The sequence below is a fragment of the Myxocyprinus asiaticus genome, chromosome 29 (assembly GCF_019703515.2).
Source record: "Myxocyprinus asiaticus isolate MX2 ecotype Aquarium Trade chromosome 29, UBuf_Myxa_2, whole genome shotgun sequence".
Classification (NCBI taxonomy): domain Eukaryota; kingdom Metazoa; phylum Chordata; class Actinopteri; order Cypriniformes; family Catostomidae; genus Myxocyprinus; species Myxocyprinus asiaticus.
The window spans coordinates 12,461,080-12,480,949 of NC_059372.1; the positions used below are offsets into that span (position 1 = coordinate 12,461,080).

Below are 19,870 nucleotides of genomic sequence, written 5' to 3' on the forward strand. Positions count from 1 at the left end.
CAAGACTCTGTATGACCAAATGCCAGAGAGAAAAGATGTGATTTTAATTGAGATTTAAAAATAGATAAAGTAGGAGCCATTCTTATGTGCAGGAGCAAACTGTTCCAAGCTTCGGGGCTGCGACTGCAAAAGCACGATCGCCTCTTAGCTTTAACTGGGACCTGGGAATGGTCAAAATCATCTGATCAGAGGACCTAAGTGAACTTGAATTCTTATGTATGTGCAGGTCACAGAGATAGATCGGCGCCAGCCCATTTAACGATTTAAAAACAAACAGTAGCAGCTTAAAATTGATTCTGTAATGGACAGGCAGCAATGAAGAGACTGTAGCATATAAATGTTACAATCAAGACTAGGACTGAACAATTAATTGAAATAGAATCAAAATCGTGATATGACAGTGAGATTATCAAACCACAAAGGCTGCGATTTGAATAAATAAATAGTCTGAACACGCTGCTCGCTGCACTTTAAGTGCGCAGCTCTGTTCTTTGAAGTGTTAAAGGACAAAAGTATACTTCGGTTGTCCGCGTTGCTGATCGGAACATGAGCAGTATGCAAGATGCAAATGTTGTCATCAGCACAGTCTGTGCGGACAGTCCTAATCTGTGCACATCATCGGTGCACGCGCCTCTCGTTGACTGTACTAAAAGAGTATCTCAAAGCCCAAAGTATACTTCGGTCAGATGTGTGACGCAAATCTCATCATCAGTGGAGTGCTCGAAAACTGAACGCCTGCAGCCCAATTTTTCAAACCACACGTCTCTGAATGCGCAGAATGCCCCTGGAATTATTTGTACGAATTAGTGGGTCCACAAGGTGGCAACACTCACATTTGAGCATTTCTGTTACAAAGAAGCGCTAGAAGATCGCCAGTAAACATCAGGAGACGATGGTAAAAACAACAACAGTGGATGTGCATGTCAAGAGCGTGTGTGAGAGGAGGTCAGGACGTACCTGCATTTGTATAACTCAAGTCTGAAGGAATATAAAGACATCTTTATGGGTATAAACTACTGAAAACAAATAGTCTGGTGTCTCATAGCAGTCATAGCACGCTTGTGCCAACCGCCTGTGTATGCGCGCACAGTCATATGGAGTATACTTTAACAGGCTCACTTTCGACTGTACGTAGACGCTGAACGTTCGCATCAAAATCGAAGTATACTTTGGGCTTGAGCAGTGCGTTGAATGTGTTCATATTTGCTTGCAGTCAAAGAGTATACTTTCGATATATAATAGCTATGCCGCATGCAGGTTTAGAAAATATTACATAAATATGGTACTGTTTTATAATAATAATCATAATAATAAAAAAGTTGTTGTTTATATTAAACAAAATATATTTCAATAATAATTTATTTTTATATACATGTAATAATATTTTTATATAAATAATAATTTCTAATAACATCTTTGTTTTTAAGAGGTAACAGTATTTCTATAAGCAGTAGAGCATGTTTGCCCATGATTTTTTTTTTTTTTTTGTTAAATTTTTTTTTTTGATATGTTAACAACAGTTATCACAGTTCAAATGAAAATCGCAATATTTTTCTAGATAAATCACAATTCGAATTTTGGTCCAAATCACCCTAATCATGATGTATTACAATCATTTTACATTTACCTTTAAATGCACAGTTTTATCGGCGCAAACTGTAAGGGAGCTCAGTGAAACTACGCTTAACTGACTAGATTTAATGGACAGCCTCTGTCAAACTAGACAAGCAAAAAGAAGTGCGATGTGAGAGGAAGTCAGCAATCTTACCTCTGCACACATGAGAAGCAATAACTGATGTTAAGATAAGCAATAAAACTTTACTGCACATTCAGCAGCCACACTATTAGCCTTTATCAGAGAAGAATGAAAACATGCTGGGACACTGAAGCTTTTGCAAATGATGCTAGGAGTAGCGATAAGCAATATGATAGAAAACTCCATATTTTTAAAAGTAACAAGTCAGTGGGTTGCCTCAACGACTAGTTGACGAATCGGACTTAAGGAAGCCCTGTATAATTAGGATTGGTTTCAGGATAAACTGACCCCAACAGACATTTTCTTATGGAGTGTTGCGTTTAAAAACAGCTAGACGGTGTGCAACAGAATGGAACAAAAAGCCGGTCTGACGTCATGAAAGTTTTCGGGTTTTCAAAATGTTAGTTGGTATGAACGAAATTTGCATCTGCTCCTGACCACATTTAAATCATGTGTAAAACATTCGAACGTGTTGTGTTCTTTCAGGCAAACTGCCATGACTATGTTTTAAGTAATGAAAAAATTAACTAATGATTAAATGAGTGAAATTAACCTTAAAAAATTGTAAAAAGGTTTTTTTTTTTTTTAAACCATAGCCTATACTAGCCTAAAAAAAAAATTTACTGCTTGAATTTATTTTTTTCAAAGTATCATTGTTTTTTCCCCAACTCTGTTTATAACTTTTTTTTCAGCAGAAGTGCTTGATTTATCTAGAAAAATAATAATGCCCTCTAATGTGACTGGATGGACAGGTTTTTTATTTGATATGAGCTCTATAATTTAGGTTTTATAATTTTGTATAGGCATCAGTAAATCACGTTCAGTTGATAATGTATGGTTAATGCTATTTAAGTTACACATAAATAAATACATTGCAGGCAAGTGCATACACAATACAAAAAAGAAAAAGCCTGCACACTGTCATATAGCTTGCAAATCTTTAATATCTTACAGCATTTCGGTCAAAGATCTTCTTCAGACATTCTATTAATTTCTCTGAAGATTCTTCCAGTTGCAAGTATATTACTGTTCCAATCATGATTTACCATAGAAGTTTCACAAATGATGCTGGCGATGCGCTGTAAACTGAACCAGAGTACAAAGCATTTGTGAAACTGGCAGAACGTATTCGGGAAGGTCCATTTTACACGCAAATTACTCCTAATTTACTCATATATTTACGAAAGTTTCATGAATGAGGCCCAATGTTATTAGGGTTTTTCCTAATGTTTTACCCCCTAACCCAAACCTAAAGCTAACCCTACTTTCAATATGGAAAATCACTGAAAATCACAAACGCAAAAACCCGCTGTAGCTCAATTATAAATGCGCATGTAAACGTATTGACTGATCAACGAGACGGTTGTTGGATGACTAGTCGACCATCATGATGCATCTCTAGCTGGGAGACTTGCAAAATCTATGTCCATAGAAAGGTACAGAATCTTCATAAAGGACTGAGTCATCATAAGATTTGGGACCTTAGCTCCAAATTGACCAAAGTTTTGTTTAGTCAGCAGATGTGACTCTAATGCAGCTGAGAGCCAAGCAATAACTCTCAACTTTACTGGAAATGGTCCAAGGGCCTTTGACAAAAGCTTACTTATGGTCCAGTTGAGCATCTAATCTCTGCTCTGACTCACTAGGCACGTACAGAAAAGGAAAGAGCTTCATATGTTTCTCATGGACAAACCACTAAATATTTATTGGTTGTACCTCATCGTTTGCATTCCAAGTTTTATTGTTGTTCGCTTGAAGTAAAAAGAAGCATATCAACAGAAAGAAAAGGGAAATTGCAAGATTCCAATCCAATCTCATGAGAATTTGTCACAATAGTACCAGTTCATTCATAGGAAATAGTACGAGTTATACACCTACCAATGATAGTCGCTTCCCTCTTATCCTTGTAGTTCCCAACTACAGTTTGTTCCGTGATAATCCATAACTGCGTTTTTATAACCCAAATGTCATCCCTAAACCTAACCATAAAGCGTAACACTTTACCCCACCCAGAGCGTATACATAACCATGATATTAATGTTAAAAGGCCTGATGTGTAAAAGAAAGCGAAACATCTGGTTTCCGAATGCATGTCCATCAAGCCTTTGTTAGGGATAACTAAAAGGGTTACTAAGAAGATTTTGTAAGACTAAATGTGAAAAACCCTTGTACATGTGTGGGTACTGGAGCTGTTGCTATGGTGGCCGCATGGTACTTGATGGCCAGGTGTCACAGGCTGAACATGAACTTTTAAAATGTATTAAACTTTTTAAACTTAACTGAAACTGGGTCTACACACAAATTACAAAATATAACAGAGGAATTCGACCTACCAGACTTATATCCACCAAAAAGAAAAAACAGCTGTTTGGGAGCATTTAAATGACTGACTGAACACGAGGGACAGAAGTCATAGAAAGGTACACATCCTACAAATGGGTCAGGATGCTCCACTAGCCGTCCAACAACAAACTAGTAAGTTTAATAATTTTTTGCTGTGGTGATTTTAAAGTGATTTAAAAGATGCGACTTTATAATGTTTAAGCGTGCTGACAGCATGCGGTGCATTGCGTGTTGTTACTATCAGCGAGTAAACTTTGAAAAGTTGCATCTTAAAATCGTACTCATTATTTAAAGCATTGCTTGTGTATATTCACATATTCAACATTAAATGTCAATTTTAGTCATTATCGGACTTTAAATTGCCTGCTGTAAGCAATGTACCTGTTATTATGCATAGTCACACAGGTTTATTTGTAAGGTGTTGTGGACAGTATTTTTATAGAGTCTGTTGCCAGTTCTTTATGCCAGGCTGTCCGACAGACAACGGATTGCTTTACTAAACTGTTGCAGATGCTGGATGGATGCTGTGAACTACATGTTGTGCACCCACAATAATCTTGTATGTACACTTTTGAAGCACTCCGGTTACATTAGCACATCAGTGAGCTTGGGGTGTGCATAAGCGGTGTACCCTAGATTGGAGTGTCTCTAATTATATATCTCCTATTTATTTTTTGTGTATTTATCCGTTTTCTTATTATAGGGCTGCCCTTAGCGAATCCCAGAAATACGTCCAGTAAGACGTTAAATTGTGATATGATATGCATTTTTTGTATCAGTACTAATTTGCAGATGATCGTAAAACTGGTTAACTGTGATTTTTTTCTCGGACGGAAATCTAACCATCAAAAACTCACACTGTGGCATCCCTAGCATATGTGCATATCCCATTTACCGGTGGGACTGGTGGGACCGCTTTTTGCCTTTACCAATTTTGTCCCAACTTTTTGAAATAGCTTTCATCAGGTAAGTGACTAATGCAAAAGATCAAACATCTCCAGTTCTTGAGCAGGAGTTTCCATTTCGTTTGTGTGTGTTATAATAAGTGGCGATCCAGCGCTAGTTTGTTTTTTTGTTATTTTTAACATTATGAGTGCTCATATTTGATATTATCAGCACATAATATTAATGTGTTTCGCCACTGCATTACGTGTTTTAGTAAATTTCTCTCTGTGATAGAACCAATGAGAAAAGAGAAAGACAAATTCAAAAGCATTTTAAATCCCACACATCAGTTGCACCATCTTCACAAAAGCATGTGTTAAAACATCTGGTTAAGGTACATCGTAAGAAGAAACAAATGGCATTTTTGTAATACACAAGCTGTTTGCCTCTGGCAGCAGCACTTTCAAGGGTCACATCCTGAAATATTTTGAGCAGAATGTACCATAAAGTTCTACTCACTACACTAACAAGTCTAGGCAATAGCAGGGGCCAAATCGAGTCAGGGAAAGTGGATTACTCATTTAATTTGTAAAAAAGGCTGTCTAAATTCTGGCCAGCCGTACAATCTTAGCTGTATAATAAAACTTTCACCAAAACACTTTGTATTCCCTGAACTTGGCTCAAGTCTACTGTGTCTTCTGGGCAAAGAGAAAGAGAATTGAGGTGCTGTTGACAAAATTGAAAAAAAGAGATTGGCTATCACTTTTATGTTCTCTCTTTTTGTTACAAAGTCTTTAATGCACTAGAAAGTATTCATAACCTACAAATATGCCCTCATATGCACACACACAGATGGGTGTTTCTTCAACTTCAAGCACTTTTAGCACTGTGGACTTCTTAGAATGTAAAGTCTCGTTAAACCCTTACTTTTTTTTTTTCTTTTTTTAAATAAATAGTGCATATACATGAATCACTAGAGATTTGTCTTTTTTTTTTTTCTTTTTTCATTTTCAAGTCATTAAGTCATGTCATTTGCACCATATCTTAAATTCTGTATGGTGTTTGATAGAATTTAGTGGAGGAAACAACGCTGATGGAAATGACATTTGTAAAAATAAAAAAATAAAAAAACAATAATTAAAATATATAAAAAAATACAATAAAATGGCAGACTCCTTTGTTTTGCTATAGCTAATTTCATAGATAATATTTTATGCATCCTAAATACACACAATAATATTTTCACACTTTTAACATAATTTGGCAAAATTACAGCTTGATTGGAACTGAAATCTAATAAAAAATACTCACTTGTTCCATATTTCGTTTCAAGCATGCTTTTCACTGACACTTGTCAACTTGGTTAACAAATACAGAAACTTTTTTTTAGGTATTAGGGGCTTTTTTAGAGTTTTTAATTGATAGAAATCATTTTTACACAATAAATATTGAAATGGTTTGTTTATTTCTCTCTTTGTTTTAATTATCAGTTTAAACATGTAATCATTTGTATTTTTGTAATGGCTTTTCATAGTTTAATATTGAAAGCCTGTGTCTGGGAAATGACTAAAACAGTACAATCTGTACATAAAAGTCATTTCAAAAGTACCAATAAAGTTGGAAAAGTAAAAAGTATCCTTGTCAGTTTATTTGTAACTATGTCATATAACAAAAAGAAAAAAGATGAAATCTGTTTATTTTATAAAAACATCAACCCATGGGACATGAAATTGCCCGAAGTTGAAGAAACACCCAGATTTAGTAAGTCACCAAAAAGTATTTGGACACTTAAGACACATTTATGAATGTATTTGTATTATATAACAACATATTAAACCAAATGGCAATTACTTTAAAGAATGCTAGTACAATCACACTTTCTTAAAGGGTTAGTTCACATTTACTCACCCTCATGCCATCCCAGATGTGTATGACTTTCTTCTGAAGAACACAAACGATGATTTTTAGAAGAATATCTCAGCTCTGTAAAGGACTTCAAAAGGACTGATCACCATTCTCTTACATTGTATGGACCTACAGAATTTAAAATTATCGTTTGTGTTCTTCAGAAGAAAGAAAGTCATACACGTCTGGGATTAGGGCTGAAACGATTAGTCAACGTTATCAACAACATTGACAATAAAAAATTTTAACATTTTTCATTGTTGAATAGTCCTTTGATCTCATTTAACGCAACATGACATCACATTAAACTCTAATGATGATGCGCGAGAGCAGCACTGCAGTTCGTGCCTGACTGAGGAGAGGAGGAATTACACAGCTCACAGTCCAGATGTGCTCTAAACTTTCCAAACAGCTTCAGGTGATGTAGATCACAAAGTATGAGGGAATTATAATGCAAAAATACAAAATAAGACAGAAGCACTCTCGTTGTGGAATAAAAGGAGCTGGAGCTGCCGCTCCGCTGAAGCAAAACTTGCATGACGAGCATCTTTAAAGGAAACACCCCGGTGTTACATCTTTAATGCAGTTATATTTAATGCATTATAGCTTTATTAAAGTTCAAATAATCCGGAAGCAGATCATGTAAATAACTGCAAACTCCGAAACTGGCATTTCTCTGTGCAGTCAGTGCCTCTTCTATGAGTTGCGCAAAGTGTCCCGATCTAAGGGGGAGAGATTGAAACTGCACCCGGCTGAGGCACACTGTGTCACGGGGATGCTCGTCCCTTGAGCGTGCACACTTAATGCAGCTAGATTATAACATGATGGCTCGCAACTTATTGAATCATAATATATGCGTCACTGTGCATTTCTTATTGTGAAGAAAATTGGCAATACACAGCTTTATTAAGAGAGAGTTTGTTTTTTGTGAGTTAAAGATGGATTGAAGTGAACAGAAAGGTTACACTATACACTGCAACAAATACGTTTTTGATATGTTTTTGTTTTGGCTTGTTTTCCAATATAAATATCTAAAACTCCTTTAAAACAACGTACATTTACTTTAGGAACTATACTGCAGAAGAAAAAATTGTTATCTGAGAATGTTGAATAGAATATTAAAAATACAAATATTTTAAAATATCTATGTGACGAGGAGGAGGGTGGGGTCGGGCCGTGACTACACACGCCCGGCCCCCAGTCAGGCTAATCAGCCGAGGAGAGGGATAAATGCAGTCCTCCTCCTCGTCACAATCTAAAAATCCTTTAAAAATAAAGATACATTCACCTGAGAAGCAGCATATAAGTTAATTAGACATGCTTTTAGATAACAGATCTTGAATATAAGTATATTTTGTCTTTACTGCACTTGCAGTGGCAGTGGTGGCTCAGTGGTTAAGGCTGGGTTACTGATCAGAAGGTTGGAGGTTCAAGCCCCAGCACTGCCAAGATACTACTGTTGGGCCCTTGAGCAAGGCCCTTGACCCTATCTGCTCCAGGGGCACCATATCATGGCTGACGCTGTGCTCTGACCCCAGTTTAGCTGGGATATGTGAAAAAAAAAAAAAAAAGAATTTCACTGTTTATGTGCAAATGTGTGATAAATAAATTAAATTAATTTTTAATTAATTGTATTACAATTAAAGAAGTATAACCAAGTGAAAAAAATACACTTAAATACAAAATACACTTATATTTAAGATATATTCTCTTAAAGCAAGTATAAATATATGTTGCTTCTCAAATAAATGTATCTTGTTTTAAGGATTTTTAGACAATTTTGCATGGAAAAAGAGACAAAAACACTTGATAACAATAGGATTTTTTGCAGTGAATTTCTTTACTGAATTAAACTAAAGGTATTTTTTTTCCCTTTAATTCAGTGAATGTCATTTAGAGGTATTTTTAAAAGATGATTTTGTCCTCTTTATTGTTAGTAAGCACAATTAATACAACCTTTTAAGCCAGGGCACAAGCTGAATAATCGGTAAAGAGCTAATGATTAATCATTGCGATAATCGCTGAATAGTCGAATAATCGTTCTAATAATTGTTAGTTGCAGCCCTATCTGGGATGGCATGAGGGTGAGTAAATGATGAGAAAATTTTTGGGTGAACTATTCCTTTAAAGAAAGAAATTTGTTAGGTTTAAAGTTATATTACAGATATACTCTTCAGAATTAAGACAAAAGTATTCAGACACCGTAGTGGAACATGTCCATAGTTGGGCCATGGTTACTCTGCTAGTACACCTGGGTGAATTTGAGGGGAACTGGCTTCATACACCCACTAAAAATGATCTCCAGTCCAGTTAGTTAAGGGTAATTAAAAAAAATAAAATAAAAATAAAGATAAGTAAAGTTCTGCATTGAAATTCATACATTTTAAGTGTGACTTCAGTGTAGGGCTGGGTGATATGACAATAAGTTATGCTCAAAAGTTTGCATACCTTTGTAGAATTGGTAATATATGTACCATTTTTAAAGACGACATGAGTGAGCAGGCAAAACACATTTTTTTTTATTTCTTATGGGATTCATATTCAACTGTAGGTTATAACAGAATGGCACAATCATAAAACAAAATATGGCAAGAAAGAAAAAAAATGAAATGACCCCTGTTCAAAAGTCTGCATACCCTTAGTTCTTAATACTGTGTATTGCCCCCTTTAGCATCAATGAGAGCATGCAGTCTTTTGTAATAGTTGTCTATGAGGCACCAAATTCTTGCAGGTGGTATAGCTGCCCATTCGTCTTGGCAAAATGCCTCCAGGTCATGCAAAGTCTTTGGTCGTCTTGCATGAACCGCATGTTTGAGATCTCCCCAGAGTGGCTCGATGATATTAAGGTCAGGAGACTGTGATGGCCACTCCAGAACCTTCACCTTTTTCTGCTGTAACCACTGGAGGGTCAACTTGGCCTTGTGCTTAGGGTCACTGTCGTGCTGTAAAGTCCAAGAGTGTCCCATGCGCAGTTTTCGTGCAGAAGAATGCATATTGTCTGCCAGTATTTTCTGATAACATGCTGCATTCATCTTGCCATCAATTTTCACAAGATTCCCCGTGCCTTTAGAGCTCACCCCCCCCAAAACATCAGTGAGCCACCACCATGCTTCACAGTGGGGATGGTATTCTTTTCACTATAAGCCTTGTTGAACCCTCTCCAAACATAGCACTTATGGTTGTGACCATAAAGCTCTATTTTGGTCTTGTCACTCCAAATTACAGTGTGCCAGAAGCTGTGAGGCGCGTCAAGGTGTTGTCGGGTATATTGTAACTGGGCTTTTTTGTGGCATTGGCGCAGTAAAGGCTTCTTACTGGCAACTCGGCCATGCAGCTCATTTTTGTTCAAGTATCATCGTATTGTGCTCCTTGAAACAACCACACCGTCTTTTTCCAGAGCAGCCTGTATTTCTCCTGAGGTTACCTGTGGGTTTTTCTTTGTATCCCGAACAATTCTTCTGGCAGTTGTGGCTGAAATCTTTCTTGGTCTACCTGACTTTGGCTTGGTATCAAGAAATCCCTGAATTTTCCACTTCTTAAGAAGTGATTAAACAGTACTGACTGGCATTTTCAAGGCTTTGGATATATTTTTATATCATTTTCCATCTTTATAAAGTTCCATTACCTTGTTACGCAGGTCTTTTGACAGTTCTTTTCTGCTCCCCATGGCTCAGTATCTAGCCTGCTCAGTGCATCCACGTGAGAGCTAACAAACTCACTGACTATTTATACACAGACACTAATTGCAATTTTAAAAGCCACAGGTGTGGGAAATTAACCTTTAATTGCCATTTAAACCTGTGTGTGTCTGTAACAAGGCCAAACACTCAAGTGTGTGAAAACTTTTGATCAGGGCCATTTGAGTGATTTCTGTTATCATTATGATTTAAACAACTATGTGATAATAAATGGCTTCATATGATCACTATACTTAAATAAAAGAATTTTTTTTTTTTTTTGCATGATCAGTCATATTTTCAAAATCAATGCAAAAATTGCACAATTTCTGCCAGGGTATGCAGACATTTGAGCACAACTGTATATATCGTGTCAGCGATATAAAGCGTTAACCGATAGAGATTTAGCTATATCGTGTACATCGCGATATGTAAATATCCATGTGTGCAGCACTGCGTATCTATAAGTGGGCACGCTTCACGTGAGACTGAAACCAGGCTTGAGTGGAGAATGAGTTAAATTTGCACATGCTGGTTTAGCGCCAAATTCACTAAAGGAATTATGCAGATCGGCAACGCCGCAAACGCGCCTGTAAACTCGTTGTTGATTCTTTGTCATTATAATTTTGTGGGCCGATTCTGAGCGCTATATAGCGTATGACGCAGCAGTCTACCATGATCTGACACACTCTACCGGGACTGTGTCAGATACCTGGATCATCTCTTTAACATGCCAAGGTGCACTTGACTACTCCGCACATCTGTATTGCTGATATAATCAATTGAAAAGTCAAGAAAATGAAGTGGAGCTTGTTAAAACAGGTGCAACTGTGGTCTATGTTCACAAAAGCCTGCAAACTGTGTCACTCAACGATAATCACTTGTGGTAATACAAACAATCTTTTTTACCACCTCAAAATGAAGCACGCTAAAGAATATTATGAAAACCAAAAGATGCACTCTTTGCAACAATTTTTACTAAAATTATGTAATATTTTCTTTGTAACTTTGCTTTGAAGAGATCTTGAGTTTCTTGAGGAAAGTTCACAATAATATTGGTCAACACCATACCAGTCCGAAATGTGGCATAATGTGAAATTCAAATCAAAATCAAATCACATTTATTGTCACACAGCCATATACACAAGTGCAATGGTGTGTGAAATTCTTGGGTGCAGTTCCGATCAATATAGCAGTCGTGACAGTGATGAGACATATACCAATTTACAAAAACATCAAATTAACACAACACAAAGTCTAATATACACATAATTACACACAACACAATATACAAATAATAACATACACTGTACAGTATACAGTACGCACAATATAAATACACATTATTCAATAAAAATAAAAAAAGTATATATAGTAGTATATATAGAATGTACAGTAGGTTGTATTGTACTGTATTGACATTCAGGCTGTCGGTTGATAGTAAGTTGTTAAGAGAGAATATATATAATAATAATATAATTTATGACAGTCCGGTGTGAGATATAAGAGTAAGAGTAGTAATAATAATAATAAAGTGCAGTGCTGATGTATTTTGTTCGTGGGAGATCAAGAGTTCAAAAGTCTGATTGCTTGGGGGAAGCAGCTATCATGGAGTCGGCTGGTGCGGGTCCTGATGCTGCGATATCGCTTGCCTGATGGTAGCAGTGAGAACAGCCCATGGCTCGGGTGGCTGGAGCCTCTGATGATCCTCTGAGCTTTTTTCACACCTCGCCTTGTATATATTTCCTGGAGGGAGGGAAGCTCACCTCCGATGATGTGTCTGGCAGTTCGCACAATCCTATGCAGTGCTTTGCGGTTGTGGGCTGTGCTATTGCCGTACCAGGTGGAGATGCAGCCAGTCAGGATGCTCTCTACAGTGCAGGTGTAGAACCGTGTGAGGATGTGGCGGTTCATTCCAAACTTCCTCAGCCGTCTCAGGAAGGAGAGGCGCTGATGAGCCTTCTTCACAATGACTTCAGTGTGGATGGACCATGTGAGTTCCTCAGTGATGTGGACACCCAGGAACTTGAAGCTACTGACTTTCTCCACTGGTGCTCCATTGATGGTGATGGGACTGTGTTCTCTGTCTTTTCTTCTGAAGTCCACCACAAGCTCCTTTGTCTTACTGACATTGAGGGAGAGGTTGTGCTCCTGACACCAGTGTGTCAGAGTGTGCACCTCCTCTCTGTAGGCTGTTTCATCATTGTCAGTGATCAAACCTACCACCGTCGTGTCATCAGCAAACTTAATGATGGCATTGGAGCTATGTGTTGCCACACAGTCATGTGTGTACAAGGAATACAAGAGTGGGCTGAGAACACAGCCCTGTGGGGCTCCAGTGTTGAGGGTCAGTGATGAGGAGATGTTGCTGCCTATTCTAACCACCTGGCGTCTGCTTGACAGGAAGTCCAGGATCCAGCTGCACAGTGAGCTGTTTAAGCCCAGAGCCCGGAGTTTCTCATCTAGCTTGGAGGGCACTATGGTGTTGAATGCTGAGCTGTAGTCTACAAACAGCATTCTCACATAAGTGTTCTTTTTCCAGGTGGGAGAGAGCAGTGTGTATTGTAGATGCAATGGCATCATCAGTGGAGCGGTTGTTGCAGTAAGCAAACTGCAATGGGTCAAGAGAGAAAGGCAGCACAGAGCAGATGTAATCTCTGATTAGTCTCTCAAAGCATTTGCTGATGATGGGGGTCAGAGCAACAGGACGCCAGACATTTAAGCAAGTTATTTTTGATTGCTTTGGAACAGGCACAATGGTGGATAAACATCCACCAAAAAAAAAAAAGCATGTGGGGACTACAGACAAAGAGAGGGAAAGGTTGAAAATGTCCGTAAAAACACCAGCCAGTTGGTTCGCGCACGCTCAGATGACGCGGCCCGGAATGCCGTCTGGGCCCGCGGCTTTGTGGATATTCACCTGTCGGAAGGATCGGGTTACATCCGCTACAGAGACGGAGAGTGAACTAACCTCTGTAGCTTCGGCCGCGAGAGCTCTCTCCGCGAGGGTGGTGTTATTTCCCTCAAAACAAGCAAAGTCCATGATGATGTTAATTCCCTGCCACATGCTTCTAGAGTTGGTGGTGTCGAACTGTCCTTCAATCTTGTTCCTGTACTGGCGTTTTGCTGTTCTGATTTTTTCGGAGGGCATAACTGGCTTGTTTATGCTCCTCCGCGTTCCCGGAATTGAAAGCGGAGGTCCGCACTTCTGGTTCGGATAAATCCATATTGTTCTGGTCGGAACTACGTCCTCCATGAACTTTTTGATGAAACACATTACGCTATCAGTGTAAACCTCGATGTTGTCATCAGAGACGGACCGGAACATCTCCCAGTCCATGTGATCAAAACAGTCCTGTAGCGTAGAGTCTGATTGGTCCGACCAGCACTGGATCGTTCTGAGGGTGGGTGCTTCCTGTTTCAGTTTCTGCCTGTAAGCGGGCAGAAGCAGAATGGAAGAGTGGTCCGATTTGCCAAATGGTGGGCAGGGGAGGGATTTGTAGCCATCCCGGAAGGGAGAGTAGCAATGGTCCAAAACCCGGTCCCCTCGTGTGTTGAAACTAATGTGCTGGTGGTATTTTGGTGCGACTGATTTGAAACTGGCTTTATTAAAGTCCCCGGTCACGATGAACGCGGCCTCAGGGTGCGCGGTTTCCTGCTCACTTATACTCCCTTACAGTTCCTTGAGTGCCCGGTCTGTGTCGGCTTGTGGTAGGATGTACACAGCAGTGATAATGACCGCTGTGAATTCCCTCGGTAGCCAGAATGGTCAACACAGAAGCATGAGAAATTCCAGATCAGGAGAGCAGAAAGACTTGATAGAATGTATGTTCCTCTGATCACACCAGGATTTGTTGATCATAAAACATACACCACCACCTCTGCTTTTACCTGAGAGGTCTTTCGCTCTGTCCGCTCGGTGCACGGAGAACCCCGCGGGTTCAATGGCTGAGTCTGGGATCTCCGCAGACATCCAAGTTTCTGTTAGGCAGATAATGCAGCAGTCCCTCGTCTTTCGTTGGAAAGAGATCCGCGCTTTCGGCTTGCAGAGCTTGTTATACAGAGACTGAACATTTGCCAGTAGAATAGTAGGTAGCGGGGGTCAATTTGCGAGTCGTCTTTCTCTGATGAGAACGCCGGCTCAGTTTCCCCTTTTCCTCCTGCGTTTCCGCGTCCGGACTGCCCAGACAAAGGGCTCCGCTTGCATGTTTGTAAACAGCGGGTCGGCATTGAGGAATTTGAAGTCCGGTTTATGGTGTGAAATTGCTGAACCAATGTCCAAAAATGTTTGTCTGTCGTAGACAATAAGGCAGACAACATTCAAGACAAAAAACATAAGAATTGTGAACAAAACAAACAAAACACTGCCATGTTGTGTCGGAGCTCGCAACACAGCAGCCATACTCGGCGCCATCTTGAGTCCAATGAATTATTATGGTAAGGTTGATTTAAAATTGAATTATATGGTAAGGCTGATTTAAAACCAAGTGTTTATTTTATTTTTAACTGTGAATTTTTGTCAAGTTCTAAATAAGGAGTAAATTATATAAGCAGTTTTCATTTAAGAAGTATTTATGTCACTGACTAGATTTTCAAAAAATAGGCACTACAATATGGTTATTTATTATGTTAACTGATTTTTATTGGTTTTCCAGAAAAAAAATGACTATATCATGATATATATCGTTATCGTGATGTAAAATTACTCATATCATGATATATGATTTTGGTAATATCGCCCACCCCTACTTCAGTGTTTAAATGCTTCCAAATACTTCTTAGGGCCCACTGTATATTGTCTCCACTAAATTAACTTACATGAATCACAACTTTATGCTTCCACTGATCTTGTCCAGGTGGTTTTCATTCATTACTGTCATAGGCAGCACAGGTTCACCCTCATACACGGTCATGAATGCAAGTAATTTCTGAGGCCTGTCCATAACTCTGGGGTAAAGCAAAAGCCACTGACCTTTCATTCCCCCTTCTCTAATCTCATGCCTCTATCTCACACTAACCTCATTCAAGGTGATCCGTCCCTCTCCGAGGCAATCGCGGGCATCAGAGGAAGGGTTTAAAAGGTTTTGGAATGCCCCAGTGTCTCCCAGTGGGGGCTTTCCAAACATTCCAGGGGCAGTTTTTCTCTCTCCCTGCTTTGTTCCCAGCAGGTTTGAACAGCCTTTTTTTGTTCCCTCATTGTTCTGAACAGGCTGAAGTCCACATGTGTACTCAGAGGACAGTCTGATGCCCTTTTTAGTATGTCAGAGGTACTGCTGTTACGTGGCATGCGTATCCACATTGGACTGTGTTGCCAAACTCTATCTACTTTACCTAAGCTTGTCAAATGGGAGAGATAACAAATTTTCAGGGATTTCAATTCCTCTTTGTCATTCTCTGATCTAAATGAGCTAGAAGCAGTTTTAAACAGACCTTTAAAACGGTGGTTTAAAAGTGGTGGGGTGTGACCCAAAAATGGGCCACAGGTCTGTTCTGATAGGGTCACGTACAGCAGGGAAAATGCTATGCTAAAAGCAAATATCAAAATGCAACTAACCATAATATCAAGTAAATAGAATCAACAACTCATCAGCGCTTCCCATAACTTTTGTTGTTGAGATGACATGTTGTGTGTCCAATCAAACTCAATGGTATTTTTTGCAAATTCATCTGTCACTAGGTAGAAGCTAGACAAATTAGGCAGATTCTGACATGGACAGGTGGCATGACATGCCCTTATTCTTGAAAACCGTGAACAAAACTAGGCAAGGTAAAACAAATACAGACTACAATGAATGAAGGATTCACTTGTAGCAACGATAAACATGTTTTGTGCTGACCACAGTGTGTTGTGAGCAAAGTTAACACATTTAAATGTTTAATTTTGAAGAAGTCTTTTGTTTACTTGTGTATGATAAACAATTTAGGCAATTTTGGTGTTGGGTCACCGCTTGATATTCAATGTAAAATCTGGGTTGGGAAGCAAAACCTGTTTAGAACCACTGCTTTTGAAGATTACTGAATTCTGTATGCCTTCATTTTTACTCTGGACAATTATGAATTATTACAAAGTAATTTATCTTGCACTATAAGTGACATACGGTACATTTCTGGTACTTTTCCACTGCACGTTATGGTTTGACTCGACTCTGCTCGCTTTACTTTTCTGAGCTTGCTTTTCCACCACTCAACGTGGGTGGGATTATAGGCTGATCGTCATAGTTGCGCCACCTCTACTGCCGTGACATCATCTTAAACGCGACACAAACATTACTGACCATAAACAAAAACACGACCGCTAGATGTTAGCTACTAGCTCATTGTGCTGCATAAAGCAGTTGCTGCATGGTGATTTTACACAAGTGTAACAGTTAAATTAGCCTGGTTGTTTTAGAAACAAGCTTTCCAATAGCTGGTCAACTAAATAAAGTGAAGCTTTCAAGCAGAATATAGAGTTAACGTAACAAAACATACCATCCTCCATTGTGGACTTCAACAACACCGAGTCCAGGGCACTCTCCCTCGCATTGCTCGCTGGTCTATTGCCATAGTATCCATTTGGTCGAACCACTTCCACTTTCTTCTGTTTGAACCACTCCGGCTGTTGTGGTTTTTTAACTTTTCCCTACACTGTTGGTAGGTCCGGTGGTAGCCGTGTGCGGCCAACAGCTGAGACACTTCCTGAAAGACTTTTGTTTCGCCTCGTTTCCTTCGTCGCTAACGAGAGGAACATCTGCACCTTGTTTATTGACCACGGCATGGTTTTGCGCACAGCCATTTCTTTTTACAATTCGAAAGTCATGTGAACAAATGATATTGCTGTCACTGTTGCTAACTTTAAAACTAGCGGGTTGATGTCCTGTGTCGCAAATCCAGTGATGCTGGTAGTGACGATTCTCTCTGACCAATCAGTGATCTGCAGGGTTTTGACGTCACATTTAGTATCGGCTCAGCTCGCTTGGAACCTCGACCGAGGTGGTACTAAAAAAAGAATCAGGTACTAGGTACTATCCACAGTGGAAAACCCCCAAAAAGCGAGCAGAGTCGAGTCGAGTCGAGGTGAGCTGTACCGTGCAGTGGAAAAGCCCCATTCTTGTGCAACCTGAGGAGAGCCTTAATCAATGGCACAAGGGTGATAGTTCATGTCTCTACCTTGTTGGGGTTCGAACCAACAACCTTTCAGTCACCAGGGCAGAATGTTGCAAAACAACACTGAGTAGCCTTGATCCTTGATGCTAAATACTTACCCCAGACATTTAGGATGTACAGAACTCAGAGGAACCACATGACGAAACATGCATTTTCATTACCTAGCTAGATGTTTTCACTGCAAGAATTAGGATGTGGCCATGTGTTGTTACAAAAAAAAAAAAAAAAAACAGCCTGCTCTGCAAACCTTTAGTTGGCTTGTGAAAAGTTATCTAAGCAACTTCCCTTTTTGAAATGTTCACTGATTAAAATAACTTGTAATTAAAAATAATAATAATAATAATAATAATAATAATAATAATAAAAACATTTTGTTTACTTCTGTTGCTTATGAATATTAGGTTTTGTCCTCAAACCCCAAACTAAATTTCACTAAACAACAAACCCTGCAGAAAAACAAACAAACATACAGCTAAAGCCCCCTTAATTGGTTGCCCTGCCTGGTCAGGCTGGTTTTAGACGGGGTTTTAGCACTTTTTAGCTGGTCAACTTGGGAGACCAGCTAAAACCATCTTAGCTTAAGCTAGTTTTGTTGGTCTTTTCAGAGGGAAAAGCATTTAAAAACGAATAATTTGACTTTCCAGTCCATGAGCAATATAGACTGAGATCATGGAAACATGGCTTCAAGTACGTTTAAAGAAGTTTGTTGGTAAGACTCACCTGATCTTGAGATGTTCTGGATGTACAAGATGAGAATGAAAAACGATCCGACGCATGTCGCCAGAAACATCCGACCCACTTTCGGCTTTATCATTCTGATTCTCCTATAACGGACGATGCCCGACTCTCGCCCGGCGACGGAGGTCGAGAAGGGCTTTTGTCGCAAGAAGAATCCTAAAAGCGTTTATACTGAGGCTTCCTCATTTTAGACAGAAAACCAAATTACTTTATATATATAAAAAAAACTAAACTAAACCGAAACGCTCTTTCATCCGAAGCAACCCGCTCGTCCCACGTTGTATACGAACCATTCAACCCTCGTAAAAAAATAAAAAAAATAAAATAAAAAATTTCCGAATCTATTTCGGCGAGTCGACGCTTTCCGAGCGGTCGCGTAAATAAATTACGCATAAATTCCATTGATCATATACATGTCTTCTGTCTCCGTACGTCACATGTTGCTGTTGTCAGTGGAACTAAACTACTTCCCTTAAACATGGAGGGCATTGTTTTAAAAAGTTTCGTCTATGACATCACACCCACCAGCATCTAGCTGGGGCCCGCAGGGGGCCCGCGATAGTGACGTCACAATTGGAACCCTTCGTTGAGATTCGAACGCAAAACTCGCATTTTATAACGTCACTAAGTGAATTAATAAAGTAAACAACTCCTCAGAAGCGTTTAGGGTGAACCAGTGTTTTTCAGACTGAAAGTCAACTAGTAAATTTTTTTTAAAGCATTTAAAGAAGGAACATCTAATTTTTGCCCATTTTAAAATCTCATACACACAACTTACGGTGTGAATATTGTACACACAAATCTATTTGACACAGTTCTATACTACGATACAACAAAATGTGTCCAAAATGCGTTTTGACAAATAATGTGATTTTAGTGACATCTGGTGGAAACAGGAAAATGTGATTGTTTGCTCCCCACTTTTTTCATTTGATGACTGTAAGGTTTGTACCATTGTGTGTGTGTGTGTGTGTGTGTGGGGTGGGGGGGGGGGGGGGGGGGGGGGGCATCAGGGACATCTTTTATCTTTATGAAGCATTTTTTTTTTTTTTTACCATTAAAAAGAACTGTGTCTCATCTTAATCGGTTCATTAAAGGAATAGTTCACCCAAAAACGAAAATCATCCCAGATGTGTATGACTTTTTTCTGCTAAACACAAACAAAGTTTTTAGAAAAATATCTCAGCTCTGTAGGTCCATACAGTGCAAGTGAATGGTGGCCAGAACTTTGAAGGTCCAAAAAGCATATAAAGGCATCATAAAAGTAATCCACACAGCTCCAGTGTTTAAATTCATATCTTCAGAAGCAAGCATATCGCCACCCACTGGGCAGGGAGAAGAATTTATAGTAAAAAGGAAACTATATAGAAAATTATTTTTCACCTACACTTATCATATATATCGCTTCAGAAGACATGGA

General features: G+C 39.0%; 1 protein-coding gene across 1 annotated transcript in view; it reads right to left on the reverse strand.

The window, feature by feature from the left end:
• LOC127419917 (carbohydrate sulfotransferase 11-like) overlaps positions 1-18,913 on the reverse strand; it is a 43,096-nt gene extending 24,183 nt beyond the window's left edge. Inside the window, exon 1 of the mRNA XM_051661737.1 lies at positions 18,433-18,913. Within this exon, the coding sequence (XP_051517697.1) occupies positions 18,433-18,526 (94 nt within the window). The 5' untranslated portion in view covers positions 18,527-18,913. The remainder of the gene's footprint in view (positions 1-18,432) is intronic.
• Positions 18,914-19,870: the final 957 nt, after the last annotated feature.